This window comes from Scyliorhinus canicula, chromosome 13 (assembly GCF_902713615.1).
Source record: "Scyliorhinus canicula chromosome 13, sScyCan1.1, whole genome shotgun sequence".
NCBI lineage: Eukaryota > Metazoa > Chordata > Chondrichthyes > Carcharhiniformes > Scyliorhinidae > Scyliorhinus > Scyliorhinus canicula.
This window is the reverse complement of record NC_052158.1, coordinates 124,191,499-124,205,612: the sequence shown is the minus strand read 5'-3', so window position 1 is coordinate 124,205,612 and position 14,114 is coordinate 124,191,499. Positions and strand designations below refer to the sequence as shown.

General features: G+C 51.2%; 1 protein-coding gene across 1 annotated transcript in view; it reads right to left on the bottom strand.

Moving 5' to 3' along the window:
- The window catches only part of ccdc39 (coiled-coil domain containing 39), a 187,870-nt gene that overhangs the window by 83,892 nt on the left and 89,864 nt on the right, over positions 1–14,114 (bottom strand). The window contains exon 10 of the mRNA XM_038816334.1: positions 12,931–13,125. Within this exon, the coding sequence (XP_038672262.1) occupies positions 12,931–13,125 (195 nt within the window). The remainder of the gene's footprint in view (positions 1–12,930; positions 13,126–14,114) is intronic.

Genomic DNA, 14,114 nt, shown 5'->3' with positions numbered 1-14,114 from the left:
ATAGGGGAGATGGTGCAGGTGGATAGGAGATATGTGGAGGCCCCAGAGGAGGGATTGCTGGGGGAGAGGCGCAGCCTTCAGGCCAGATTTTACCTACTGACGACCAGAAAGGCAGAAGCTCAGTGGAGGAAAGCACAGGGAGAAGGCGAGCAGGATGCGCACCAGCTCCAGAAGTGAGATGCGGCCAGGGAGATTGGGGGAGTGATGGATAGAGTTGGGAAGGTGGTGCGGAGGGGGGTAGATGTCAATGGGGTCTTCAGGGACTTCTATGGGGAACTGTACTGGTCTGAACCCCCGGTGGAGGGGAGTGGAATGGGGCGCTTCTTGGATAAGTTGCGATTCCCGAGGGTGGAAGAGGAGCAGGTGGAGGGACTAGGGGCGCCGATGGAGCTGGAGGAGGTGGTCAAAGGGATAGGGAGCATGCAGTCGGGGAAGGCGCCAGGGCCGGATGGGTTTCCGGCTGAGTTCTATAAAAAGTATTTGGACCTGTTGGTCCCCCTGTTGGTCCGGACCTTTAACGAGGCGAGGGAGGGGGGGGGCTCTGCCCCCAACTATGTCACGGGCGCTGATTTCCTTGACCCTGAAGCGGGACAAAGACCCTCTGCAGTGCGGATCATATAGGCCGATTTCGCTGCTGAACGCCGATGCTAAGCTGCTGGCAAAGATCCTGGCCACTGGACTTCCGGTGGCGGCGATGTCCGAGTGAGCCGCACATTCGGTGGGCTCTCACTCCGGCGGGACTGAACAGCTGTTTCCCCGCGATAGCGGGACCACGGAGGCGGCAGAAAGGCTGCCGGGAACAGAAGAGGAGAGCGAGCTGCAGAAAATGAAAGTGTGGGAGGCCAGCAGGTGAGGAAGAAAGAGAGAGAGACGGAGGCAAGGAGGAAGCTGACCTGAAGGGTAAGATGGCGGACCCACGGACCTTCCTTCCTCCAGGACAAAGGGAAAAAAAAGTTTGGAGTTGCTGAGGAGGGACAGCTTGGACCCACTTCAGATGCCCAGGAGGGGGTAAAAATTTAAGGTGCTGGGCAAAGGAAAGCGGCAGCGAAGGCGCTGAGGAGCGGGCTGCGGCATATGGAACAGCGGGATTCCAGAAGGCAGAAGAAGAAGGAGAAAAAGGGACAGAGACAAGGACCTGAAGAAAATTACCTGGGACCTAAGATGGCGGACACGCGGACCCCGGACTCAGCAATCCAGTTGGCGCTGGATAACATGCTCCAGGTAATGAAGTCCAGTTTTGAAGCGCTGAAGCGGGACAGCTTGGACCCAATCCAGAAAGCGGTGGATCAGCTGAACCAGAGGATGGACGCCCATGATGTTAAAGTTAAGGAGCTGGGAGAGGCGGTGGAGGAGCAGGCGGATGCGCAAACGGTTGCAGCGGTAGAAGTGGACGGCCTGAAAGAGCGGCAGAGAAGACTGCTGGACAGAGTGGAGGAGCTGGAGAATAGAATCCGCAGGAACAATCTGAGGATGGTCGGCCTCCCGGAGGGGGCGGAGGGAGCTGATGCTGCAGCGTTTGTAGCAGACCTGCTGAAGCAGCTGATGGGAGCCGAAGCCTTTCCACGACCGTTGGAGCTGGAGGGGGCACACAGAGTGCAGGCAAGGCAGGGGCGGCCGGGCGGACCCCCCCCCCCCCCCCCCCCCCCGCCCGATGGTGATTAGGTTCCACAGGTTCGTGGACAAGGAGCGGGTGCTGCAGTGGGCAAAGAGCGCCAGGAGCAGCACGTGGAACAACAGTGTTCTCCGCATTTATCAGGATCTAAGCCAGGAGGTGGCTCGGCGGCGAGCAGCCTTTAAGAATGTCAAGGAGGTGCTGTTCAAGAAGCACGTGAAGTTTGGTCTGCTGTTCCCAGCCCGGCTATGGGTCACGCACCAGGGTCAACACCACTACTTCTCCGAGCCCGAAGAAGCGATGGATTTTGTGAGGGACCTGGGGCTGGTCCCGAAAGGAGGCCCCAAGGACGCGAGTTAGGGCCCGAGGATTTTTGTGGGAAGGAACGCCGAATGTGCCTGGACCGCTGCTTAACGGTTTGCTGGGCCAAAGGGGCCAAGCGGAACATTTGAGACTCTTTCCTTTGTTCATGGACATTTATGTGCTTTTTCTCTTTTTTTCTGTGGTTTTTTCCCTTTTTATGTTTTTTTTTTTCCTGTTTGGGCTTTTTGTGCAGCTCGTGGAAGACACTGGAACCGGCTTGCCCCAGTGGGGGGGGGAGGAGGACGGGGGAACAAGGGGAATGGGACAGGAAGGCGCCGGAGTGTTGAGTCACCGGGCTAGCAGATTGGCTAGTCAAGGAAGTCAGATGGGGGGGGAAGTAACAGCCAGTAGATGGCGGGGGTGGGGGTATCGGGGGATGGGGTTAGGGGAGGGGGGGGTTGTTCTGCTGACGGGAGAGGGACTTGAAATAGGCACTGGAAAGGAGGTCGAGGGTGGAGGCAGCCAAAGGGCGGGCCAGGAATGGCGCGACGCACGGGTCAGGGGCCGGCCCGAGAAAGGCTATGGCTGACCGGCGGGGTGGGGGGGGGTGGGATGTGCCCCCCGACCAGGCTGATCACCTGGAACGTCAAGGGACTGAATGGGCCGGTTAAGAGGGCGCGGGTGTTCGCGCACTTGCGGGCCCTGAGGGCGGACGTAATTATGTTGCAGGAGACACATCTGAAAGTGTCAGACCAGACCAGGCTAAGGAAGGGCTGGATTAGCCAGGTCTTCCACTCGGACTTGGACTCGAAGTCCAGAGGGGTGGCAACCATGATCAACAAGCGCGTGCAATTTGAGGCAGAGGGCATATCTGCAGACAGGGGGGGCAGATACCTGATGGTACGGGGCAGACTGGAGGGGAGAAGGGTGGTGCTGGTGAATATATATGCCCCGAACTGGGATGACGTGGACTTTATTAAAAGAGTGCTGGGGAAGATCCCGGACTTGGATTCTCGCAAGCTAATAATGGGAGGGGACTTTAACATGGTCCTTGACCCGACTTTGGATCGGTCGGGTCCCAGAACGGGTAGACTCTCAGCAATGGCAAGGGAGCTGAAAGGGTTTATGGGGCAAATGGGGGCAGTGGACCCCTGGAGAGAGGGACAGCCAACAGGAAGGGGCTACTCGTTTTACTCGCACGTCCATAAAGTATATTCCAGGATAGATTTCTTTGTAATAAGCAGGGACTGTATGGGGGAGGTAAAGAACACGGAATACTCAGCAATTACCATTTCAGACCATGCCCCGCATTGGGTGGACCTGCAGTTCGGGGGAGCGAGTTATCAACGCCCGCAATGGAGGCCAGATGTGGGACTGCTGTCGGAGGAGGGGATCTGCGAGAGGCTTCGGAAATGTATAAAAAATTACCTGCAGGTGAATGACACTGGGGAGGTCTCAGCGGCGACCGTGTGGGAGGCGCTAAAGGCAGTAGTTCGGGGGGAGCTGATTTCAATTGGGGCCTACAAAGCCAAGGCAGACCGGGCAGAGATGGATAGATTGGTCAGGGAAATGGGCCGGATAGATGAAGAGCACGCGGAGTCCCCGGGGGAGGTTTTACTCAGGGAAAGGCGGAGGCTACAGGCGGAACTGGGGGCACTATCCACGAGCAGGGCCGTGGAACAGCTTAGGAAGGCGAGGGGAGTGGTGTACGAGTATGGGGAAAAGGCTAGCAGACTGTTAGCGCAGCAACTCAGGAGGAGGGAGGCGGCCAGGGAAATAGGTAGAGTGAGGGACGAGGGGGGGCGCAAAGTGGAGGATCCGGCAGAATTGAATAGGGTATTCCGGGACTTCTATCGTAAGCTGTATACTTCGGAGCCGCCGGAAGAACCGGAGGGGATGAAAAGGTTTCTGGACGGGTTAACATTCCCAACAGTTGGGGGGGGCAAGTGGAAGAGCTGGGCGCCCCGATTAGAGTAGAGGAGGTATTGGGGGGCCTAAAGGCCATGCAGTCGGGGAAGTCCCCGGGGCCGGATGGATACCCAGTAGAGTTTTATAGGAAGTTCTCTGAGCTGGTGGGCCCGGTCTTGGCGAGGGTTTTCAATGAGGCAAGGGACAGAGGGACCCTGCCGCCGACAATGTCACAAGCCACCATATCTCTGATATTGAAGCGGGGTAAAGACCCGGAGGTGTGCGGGTCCTACAGGCCAATCTCCCTGATTAATGTAGACGCCAAGCTCCTGGCAAAGGTACTGGCGGGGAGAATGGAGGACTGTGTACCGGAGGTGATTGGGGAGGATCAAACTGGGTTCGTTAAAGGTCGGCAGCTGGCGGCCAATCTGAGGAGATTGCTCAACGTGATAATGATGCCCCCGGCGGGTAGAGAGGTGGAGGTAGTGGTGGCAATGGACGCCGAGAAGGCCTTTGACCGGGTAGAGTGGGACTATCTATGGGAGGTGCTCGGACGGTTTGGGTTCGGGGAGGGATTGGTGGATTGGATCAAATTATTATATCAGGCCCCGAGGGCCAGCGTCAGGACTAACAGAGAAGTGTCGGAGTACTTTAGGTTGTACCGAGGGACTAGGCAGGGCTGCCCGCTCTCCCCGCTGCTGTTTGCGCTGGCCATAGAGCCGCTGGCGATGGCGCTGAGAGCCGCAGAGGGTTGGAAGGGGATGGTGAGGGGCGGGGTTGAACACAGGGTTTCTCTTTATGCAGACGACCTGCTCCTGTACGTGTCGGACCCAGTGGCCGGGATGGGAACTATACTGGGAATGCTGAGGGAGTTCGGCCAGTTCTCAGGATACAAATTAAATACGGTCAAGAGTGAAATGTTTGTGGTCCAGGCAAGGGGCCAGGAGAACAGATTGAGAGGGCTACCGTTTAGGCTGGTTGAGGAAAATTTCCGGTATTTGGGAATCCAGGTGGCACGAGACTGGGGCAGGCTGCATAAGTTAAATTTGGCCAGGGTGGTGGAGCAAATGAAGGGAGAGTTTCGGAGATGGGATGCACTCCCGCTGTCGCTGGCAGAGAGGGTGCAGACTGTAAAGATGACAATCCTCCCTCGATTTTTGTTTATTTTTCAGTGCCTCCCGATCTTTATCCCACAGTCCTTCTTCAAAAGAGTTAACGGGCTGATCATGAGCTTTGTCTGGGCGGGAAAGTCTCCGCGGGTAAGAAGGCGATGTTGGAGAGGAACCGCAGCGAGGGAGGGCTGGCTTTGCCGAGTCTGGTCAATTATTACTGGGCGGCCAACATCGCTATGATAAGGAAGTGGATGGTGGGTACGGGGTCTATTTGGGAGCGGGTGGAGGCGGCTTCGTGCAGGGGCTCCAGTTTGGAAGCCCTGGTCACGGCTCCTCTACCGCTGCCGCCGGCCAAGTACACCACCAGCCCGGTAGTGGTGGCGACCCTGCGGATATGGGGCCAGTGGAGGAGGCATGTGGGGGAGATGGGGGCGTCTGTCTGGGCGCCAATCTGCGACAACCATCGGTTTGCCCCCGGCAGTATGGATGGGGGGTTCCGAGTATGGCGGCGAGCAGGGGCGGGAAGGGTGGGTGATATGTTCCTGGAAGGGAGCTTCGCGAGTTTGAGGAGCTTGGAGGAGAAATTTGGGGTGGTAAGGGGAAATGATTTTAGATACCTACAGTTGCGGGACTTTGTTCGTAGACAGGTCCCATCTTTCCCGCGCCTCCCGCCAACGGGGATCCTAGACAGAATAGTCTCTGGGAGGGATGAAGGGGAGGGTAGAGTCTCGGGTATTTATAAGGTGCTCATGAGGGAGGAAGGGTCCCAGACAGAGGAACTGAAACTTAAATGGGAGGAGGAGCTAGGCGGGGAAATGGAGGATGGGCTGTGGGCAGAGGCCCTGAGTAGGGTAAACTCGACCGCGACATGTGCTAGGCTCGGGCTGATCCAATTTAAGGTCGTTCACCGGGCCCATATGACGGTGGCTCGGATGAGCAAATTTTTCGGGATAGAGGACAAATGCGCTAGGTGCGCGGGAGGACCAGCGAACCATGTTCACATGTTTTGGGCATGCCCTGAGCTGAGGGGGTACTGGGAGGGATTTGCGGGGGTCATGTCCCAGGTGCTAAAAACAAGGGTGGTGATGAGCCCAGGGGTGGCAATTTTTGGTGTTTCGGAAGACCCGGGCGTCCAGGGGGAGAAAGAGGCCGATGTGCTGGCCTTTGCTTCCCTGATAGCCCGGCGACGAATATTATTGGCGTGGAGGGACTCAAAGCCCCCGAAGACGGAGTGGTGGCTTGCGGACATGTCGAGTTTCCTGGGGATAGAAAAAATCAAGTTCGCCTTGAGGGGTTCTGTGCAGGGGTTCACCCGGAGGTGGCAACCATTTATTGACTTCTTTGCGGGAGAGTGAGCGTCAGCAGGGGGGGGGGGGGGGGGGGGGGTTAGAGTAGAGTAGGAGGGAAAATATGGCGGGTAGTACCGGTGGGAGGGGAGCGGGCTTGTGCAATATGTTACGGTGGAAGTATTGAAAGAACGTGGATGTTTGCACATTTTTGCCTTTTTTGCTTCCTTTCTGATGATGTCTGTAACTGTTTATAAAGCCAAAAACTACCTCAATAAAATTGTTTATTAAAAAAAAAAAAGATCCTGGCCACTAGAATAGAGGATTGTGTGCCTGGGGTCATACATGAGGACCAGACGGGGTTTGTGAAGGGAAGGCAGCTGAACACAAACGTACGAAGGCTCCTCAACGTCATTATGATGCCGGCTGTGGAAGGGGAGGCAGAGATGGTGGTGGCATTAGATGCGGAGAAGGCCTTTGATAGGGTTGAGTGGGAGTACGTGTGGGAGGTGTTGGAGAGGTTTGGGTTTGGGGAGGGGTTTATCTGGTGGGTGAGGCTGCTCTACGAGGCCCCGATGGCAAGTGTAGCCACAAATAGGAGGAGGTCGGAGTACTTTCGGCTGTACCGGGGGACGAGACAGGGGTGCCCCCTGTCCCCCTTGCTCTTCGCGTTGGCGAATGAGCCCCTGGCCATGGCACTGAGGGAGTCAGGGAACTGGAGGGGCCTGGTGCGGGGTGGGGAGGAGCATCGAGTGTCGCTGTACGCGGACGACCTGTTGCTGTATGTGGCGGACCCGGTGGGGGGAATGCCGGAGGTGATGAGGATTCTTAGGGAATTCGGGGGTTTCTCGGGGTATAAGTTGAACCTGGGCAAGAGTGAGGTGTTTGTGGTGCATCCGGGGGATCAAGAGGAGGGGATTGGTAGACTGCCATTGAAGCAGGCAGGGAAGAGCTTCAGGTACCTAGGGGTCCAGGTGGCGGGGAGCTGGGGGACCCTGCACAAGCTCAACCTCACAAGATTGGTGGAGCTGATGGAGGAGGAGTTTAAGAGGTGGGATATGTTACCGCTGTCACTGGCGGGGAGGGTGCAGTCCGTTAAGATGACGGTGCTCCCGAGGTTTTTGTTCCTGTTCCAGTGCCTCCCCATCCTTATCCCGAAGGCCTTTTTTAGGAGGGTCAACAGGAGTATCACGGGATTTGTGTAGGCGCATGGGACTCCGAGGGTTCGAAGAGTGTTCCTGGAATGAGGCAGGGATGGGGGGGATGGCATTGCCCAACCTCTGTGGGTACTATTGGGCTGCCAACGCAGCGATGGTGCGTAAGTGGGTAATGGACGAGGAAGGGACAGCATGGAAGAGGATGGAGGCGGCGTCTTGTGTGGGCACAAGCTTGGAGGCGCTAGTAACGGCGCCGTTGCCACTCCCTCCAACGAGGTATACCACGAGCCCGGTGGTGGCGGCTACCCTCAAAATTTGGGGGCAATGGAGACGGCACAGGGGAGAAATGGGGGGCTCGATGGAGGCCCCGATACGGGGGAACCATCGGTTTGTCCCAGGGAGCATTGATGGCAGATTTCTGGGCTGGCACAGGGCAGGGGTTAGGAGGTTGAGGGACCTGTTTGTGGAGGGGAGGTTCGCGAGCTTGGCGGAGTTAGAGGGGAAGTTTGGGCTCCCCCCGGGGAACATGTTTAGGTACATGCAGGTGAGGGCGTTTGCCAGGCAGCAGGTGGAGGGGTTCCCCTTGCTGCCCCCATGGGGGGTGCGGGATAGGGTCCTCTCGGGGGTGTGGGTTGGAGGAGGGAGGATTTCAGACATATACCGGGTGATGCAGGAGGTAGACGAGGCCTCGGTGGAGGAACTGAAGGGGAAATGGGAAGAGGAGCTGGGTGAGGAGATTGAGGAGGGGACGTGGGTGGATGTCCTGGAGAGAAAGAATTGGAGACGGTACAGGGGAGAAATGGGGGGCTCGATGGCCTCCTCTTCCTGTGCGAGGCTTAGCCTCATTCAGTTTAAGGTGCTGCATAGGGCCCACATGACTGGGACGAGGATGAGTAGGTTCTTTGGGGGTGAAGACAGGTGTGCCAGGTGCTCGGGGAGTCCAGCGAACCATGCCCATATGTTTTGGGCGTGCCCAGCGTTGGGGGAGTTCTGGAAGGGGGTGGCGAGGACGGTGTCGAGGGTGGTGGGATCCAGGGTCAAGCCAGGATGGGGACTCGCAATTTTTGGGGTTGGGGTGGAGCCGGGAGTGCAGGAGGCGAAAGAGGCCGGTGTGCTGGCCTTTGCATCCCTAGTAGCCCGGCGAAGGATCTTGCTACAATGGAAGGATGCGAGGCCCCCAAGCGTGGAGACCTGGATCAATGACATGGTGGGTTTCATTAAGCTAGAGAAGATCAAATTCGCCCTGAGAGGGTCGGTACAAGGGTTCTTTAGGCGGTGGCAACCTTTTCTCAACTTTCTGGCTCAACGATATTACATTACAACTGCTTCCATGTAATAATTAGCAAGTAATTGTATTTGTTACAAACATTAAAAATAAATCCATTTACAGCATTAGACAAATAGTCTGGGGGGGTTGGGGGGGGGGGGGGGGGATACCGGGTTGCTGCTGGAATGGCCAGGAAGGAGCTGGTGTGGGCCGGGGGGGTAGAGGAGAGGCATTATCGCCATGGGGAACGGGTCAGGCGGGGCGAGCTGGCTTGGGGTGAGCAGTCGATAAGCTATGGCTCAACGATTGTTGCATTTCATTGTTTGTCGTTACGTTTTATATTTTCTGTAAAAAATTCCAATAAAAATTATATTAAAAAAATATATATTTTAAAGTAGAAACTTCACATGAAACACATGTTGTGCCGAGCAATGATCACCCTACTCAAGTCAACGTATCCACCCTATACCAGTAACCCAACAGCCCCCCTCTCCATTAACCTTAAAATAAAATTTAAAAATTAAAAAAAAAATTTTTTTTGTTTATGACTTGATCTTGGTGGGCCGCATAAAGACCTTTGGCGGGCCGCATGCGGCCCGCGGGCCGTAGTTTGCCCTGCTCTAGACTATCTCAAGGCTTATCCTTGGCCACCTTCAATTTCTGATCTAAATTCTATACCGGTGATATAATCTGAAAACACAACATCATGTCCGACGTGTACATTGGTGATGGTTATCTTAATCTCACCGGCACCTCCTTGGACTCCTTCACTGTCCTAGCTTTGTTACACTGCTTATCTGACATCCAATATTGGGTGAAAAGAAAATTTCTTCAACTAAATACTGGGAAGGCTAAAGTCATTGTCTTTGGTACTCGTCACATGTTTGGTTTCTGGTTCACCTCTTCCATCCCTGGCAACTGTCTTAAACCAAGCAAGAAAGTTTTCAGCCTTGATGTTGGGTTTGACTGTAAGATGAATTTCCAACCACAGATTCACAAGATCACCAAGACTGCCTACTTCCACCTCTTAAGATCGCTCAACTCCGTTCCTGCCTCAACTCATCTGCTTAATAAACACTCACCCAGGCTTTTGTTACCCCTCGACTTGATAATTCCAATGTTCTTCTAGCCACACTATCTCCCATCATCCGCTCTATATAAACTTGCCCTCAGCCACCCGTGTGCTTGCTTTCCATGTAACAATGCTTCATTTTAATGAATCCCTGCCTATCCTTGAACATTCCAACCTCTGTAGCTTCTTCCAGCCCTGCAAATCTTTGCAAATCCTACGATCGTCCAATTCTTACCTCTGGTTTCACTCATTTTAACTGCTCCAACATTGGTGACTGTGCTTTTAGGTGCCTAGGCCCTCGGCTCTGGAATTTCCTAACCTCTTACCCTCTCTCTTCTCTTTTAAGACGCTACTTAAAATCTACCTCTTTTATTAAGCATTTTGCATCTCTGTTCCAATATCTCCTTCTGTGGCTCAATGTCAAAAATGATTTTATTGATTATGCTATTGTTAAGCGTTTGGAGAATTTTACTACATTAAATGTTGTTAAGTTTATGCCAGCTGCTGTTGATACAGTACAAAACTGTTTCCATTTTGGCTCCAAGTCACAATTTTACTCAAAGTGCTGCAGGAATTGTGATGTGAGAAGTGCAAAAAAAAGTCACAATAGCACAGTAGAAAGGTATTCTTTGAAGGTTAGGAATTTGCATATTGCTGGGCAGAGTATTTATTCTGCATTTAACCATGTTATATAATTCAATGAACAATACTTGACACAGGCACTGGGTGACCCAGAGGCATGCATTCTATTTTAAAGTCCTGGCAAGTTCACCATGATAAGTACAACATTCGCCAAGAAATGTTACCAACTAAATGGAACCTATGAAAACATCAGGTTCAAGTGACTCATGATGGCTCAATTTTTTGATCTTCTGAACGAGTGTTGCAGACTGGCACATTCCAAATCCCAGGACTACATGCTGAGGGACGCACAGAAGCTTGAGGCAGCTGCTGCAGAGGCGCAATGGGGGAAGGTGCTGTCTAAGACCTTTCAGCCACTGTGAACCGAGGAAGAGGGGAATTATACAGAATCCCCTTGGGCTGAATGACTCACATTGAATGTATACAGTGCATATTACAGCTCAAGGTAGCTTTACATGTTCAGTGTGAATGTGAACGAATGGGTAATGAATTAATGTTGGTGAATGGGTGTGTAGGCTGGCAGGTGGTAGGGGTTAGGGTGGCAGGCTTACGGTGGCAGGGGTAAGGTAGAAAGTAGATGGGTGGCAGGTGGATCGGGGATAGTTATGTCAGGTCGAAAGGTTAGTTTTTTCTGTACTCTTTCATGGGATATGGCTGTTGATGGCAAAGCGCCAATATTTGATCTCCATCCCTAACTGCCCTTACACTGATTGGCTTGCTAGATCATTTCAGAGGGCACTTAAGAGTCATCCACAATGCTGTGCGTCTGGAGTCACATAAAGGCCAGATCAAGTATAGACAGCAGATTTACTTCCCAAAAGAACATTAGTGAACCAGATGGGTTTTTACATGTCAGATGATAGTTTCATGGTCACCATTGCTGAACTTTACTCTCTTTATCATTTCAAATTTATTGATTGAATTTAAATTCCACCAGTTGCCATGATGGGAGTTGTCCCCCAGAGCTTTAACTTGAGCCTCTGAATTACTAGTCCAATGGCACTACCTCTGTACCACCATGGGAGTTAGTCAGGTCAGATCAAAGGGTGGTAGGGTAATCATGTCGGGTCAGAGGTTAGTTAGGTTGTGGGGGCTAGTAGGGTTCGATCATGGGGGTAGTCATGGGTTCGGTGGGGTCAGTGTGGGTGATTGAGGGAACAGTTGTGTAGTTACTTGGGTGTTAAACTAGGATTTTTCTTTCCAACATTTCTTGGACAACTATTCTGCTAATACCATGGAACTGTCCAAAGTCTCTGACTCTAACTCAGAGTCGAAGACTTTTTCAGGGGATCCCGCGGAGCAAGGCAATTGCCCACCCAGCAGATCAAACGTCCCAGGCAATTCTCACAGTATCAGTGCATCAAGGCTTCGGTGGACCCAATGCACATCTTGGGTCATGCGTCCGATCTCTGGCGATCTGGAGACTGGAAGATCTGGGTCAATCTATTATTTTTGAAACTCAGTGCTTAAAGCCAATGCTTTGGATTTTTGAACATATTTGATATTTCTTCAAACAGATATTAGAGTTTATTTTGGTGAAAACAATACAGGTAGATTATTTTTATATTGTGACAATATAGGGCCCCTCCCACCACTAAACTGAAAAGCCACACAGCAATTTTTATGCTCAAAGCAGCTTTAATTGTTTATGGTTGAGAATTTGGCCCCCATTAAGAAGGAAAACCTGCCTAAGAGGACTGCTGGCCAATTTGATTAGTTGGCAGATCTGTCATCCCAGTAGCACCAAGTTCAAGTGATGCCGGGACAATAGGCAGTCCCAATGAAGAAGAGGTTGTGGAGTTGGACTGTCAGGTAAGTCTGGGTATTAGCCGGGTCTAGCTGGAAAACCCCAGCTAAGGGGCAATAAGGTTGGGGGCTGAGTTTGAGATGCAAAAAGGGGGGGGGGGCAACCATTGGCTCCAGGGATCTCTGAAAGGATGTCCTCCCACTTATTGCCCAACAGCAGCCTGCGCAGTGAAAGCTGCTGGGTTACCAACTTGGCCTTCCCCTGCAGTGGTTAAAATAGGGCCTTAATCCCCCCCCCCACCATAAAATGGGACACTTGTCGGGGGTGAGGCTAATTATTGTATTTATGAGCCTCAGGCCTTCAAATACACTGGGTGGGGTGGCTGCTAAAATTCAGTCCATGGTTCCAGCCATGGTTTACAGGAGACATAAACTATTACACATCAGGCACAATTGTAATATATCGTATTGTGTAAAATTAATTGTAGCATTCCATTAGTACGTGTTCTCTTGCAGGTTATTTTTGACTGTCACCTACTTGCACAATAAAATCATTTATGATGCATGTAGCTTAGTTTTGAATACTAATTGGTATCTAATATAATTTTCAATTGCAGGTCTTACCAACTATAATAGAAGTGTTTTATTTAATTCTAAATCATTATGTAGGACTATTTGTCTAATGCTGTAAATGGAGTTATTTTTAATGTTTGTAACAAATACAATTACTTGCTAATTATTACATGGAAGCAGTTGTAATGTAACATCTTGTAGTAATATTTGTCACTCGACAAGCAACATAGATAACAATATTCCTGTTTTTACCTGACTGTAAATTACTTCTTGTTGCTTGATACTTTCATGGTCAAGTTTGTCAATTCGACTGCTGAGGTTGCGAAGTGTTGTCCTATTTCCTGATATTTGGTTTGCAACTGTTCTCACCGTACCATTCAAGGAATATAATTCCTCACTCTTCTTAAATTTCTGGTCTTTGAGATACTTCATCTGATCCTCAAGTTCCTATTAATCAAAAAATAAACAATTAATATAAAATAACAGATGTAATATATTGACATTTGCAGAATTACTCACTGAACTACCCAAATATAATCAGTCTCAAACATTATGTTGGATTTTAAATGCGATTGACTCAATGCCTTTTGATGTGACCAGTCAAGTTACTCAATTGCAATTGCTGGAACATAAGAAGGCAGCCCACCACTACCATGTCGGAGTAAATAAAAATTGGTGACATTTATGAATTTGAGAATAAATAATATTTAATTCTAGCCAAATCTGATTATGAATTTCAGCTTTGATTTTGTCCTCACTCTTTAGAAATGGGCCAGATCCCTTTGTTATTCAACTCAATCCAAAGTTCACTTCTGTATATAAATCTCGATGCTCCAGAGCTATGATAATGTCTTTGATTTTACCGCTCCCTCTACAGCGCCTTTCCCAATCTCTCCTGAAACTGTTAAACCCAGGAATATTTAATCCTCAATTCTGCCGTATTTCAGTTTTCTATTGTTATTGGACCTTAGGCAAAGCTGGGTGTTTAGTGCCCATTGCTAATTGTATTGAGGGGGCAATCATCTTTTGAAGGCGGTCATCCCCTTAAGTCATTGTAATTCTTAGTAGGGAATTCAAAGTTTTGACCCAGCCACGATATGGAAGCAGTGGCATATTTCCAAATCAAATTGCTGTGTAATTTGGATGGGAATTTACAGTGATGGGACTCCCATGATATTCCTACCCTTGTCCTTGGTAGTAGAGATTACATGAACTGTGGGTTCTGTCAAATTAACCACACTGCTGTGCATCTTGTTGATCATTCGTATTGCAGCCACTATGTGCCAGCGGCGAAGGTAGTGGACAGTGAAACTTGTGGCCCGAGTACCGATTAAGTGAACTTAACGTCTTGAATGGTATTGAGTTTCCTAAATATTATTGGAGTTGCACCCATCCAGGTGAGGAGTGAGTATTCTATCACATTTTAACCTTACGGC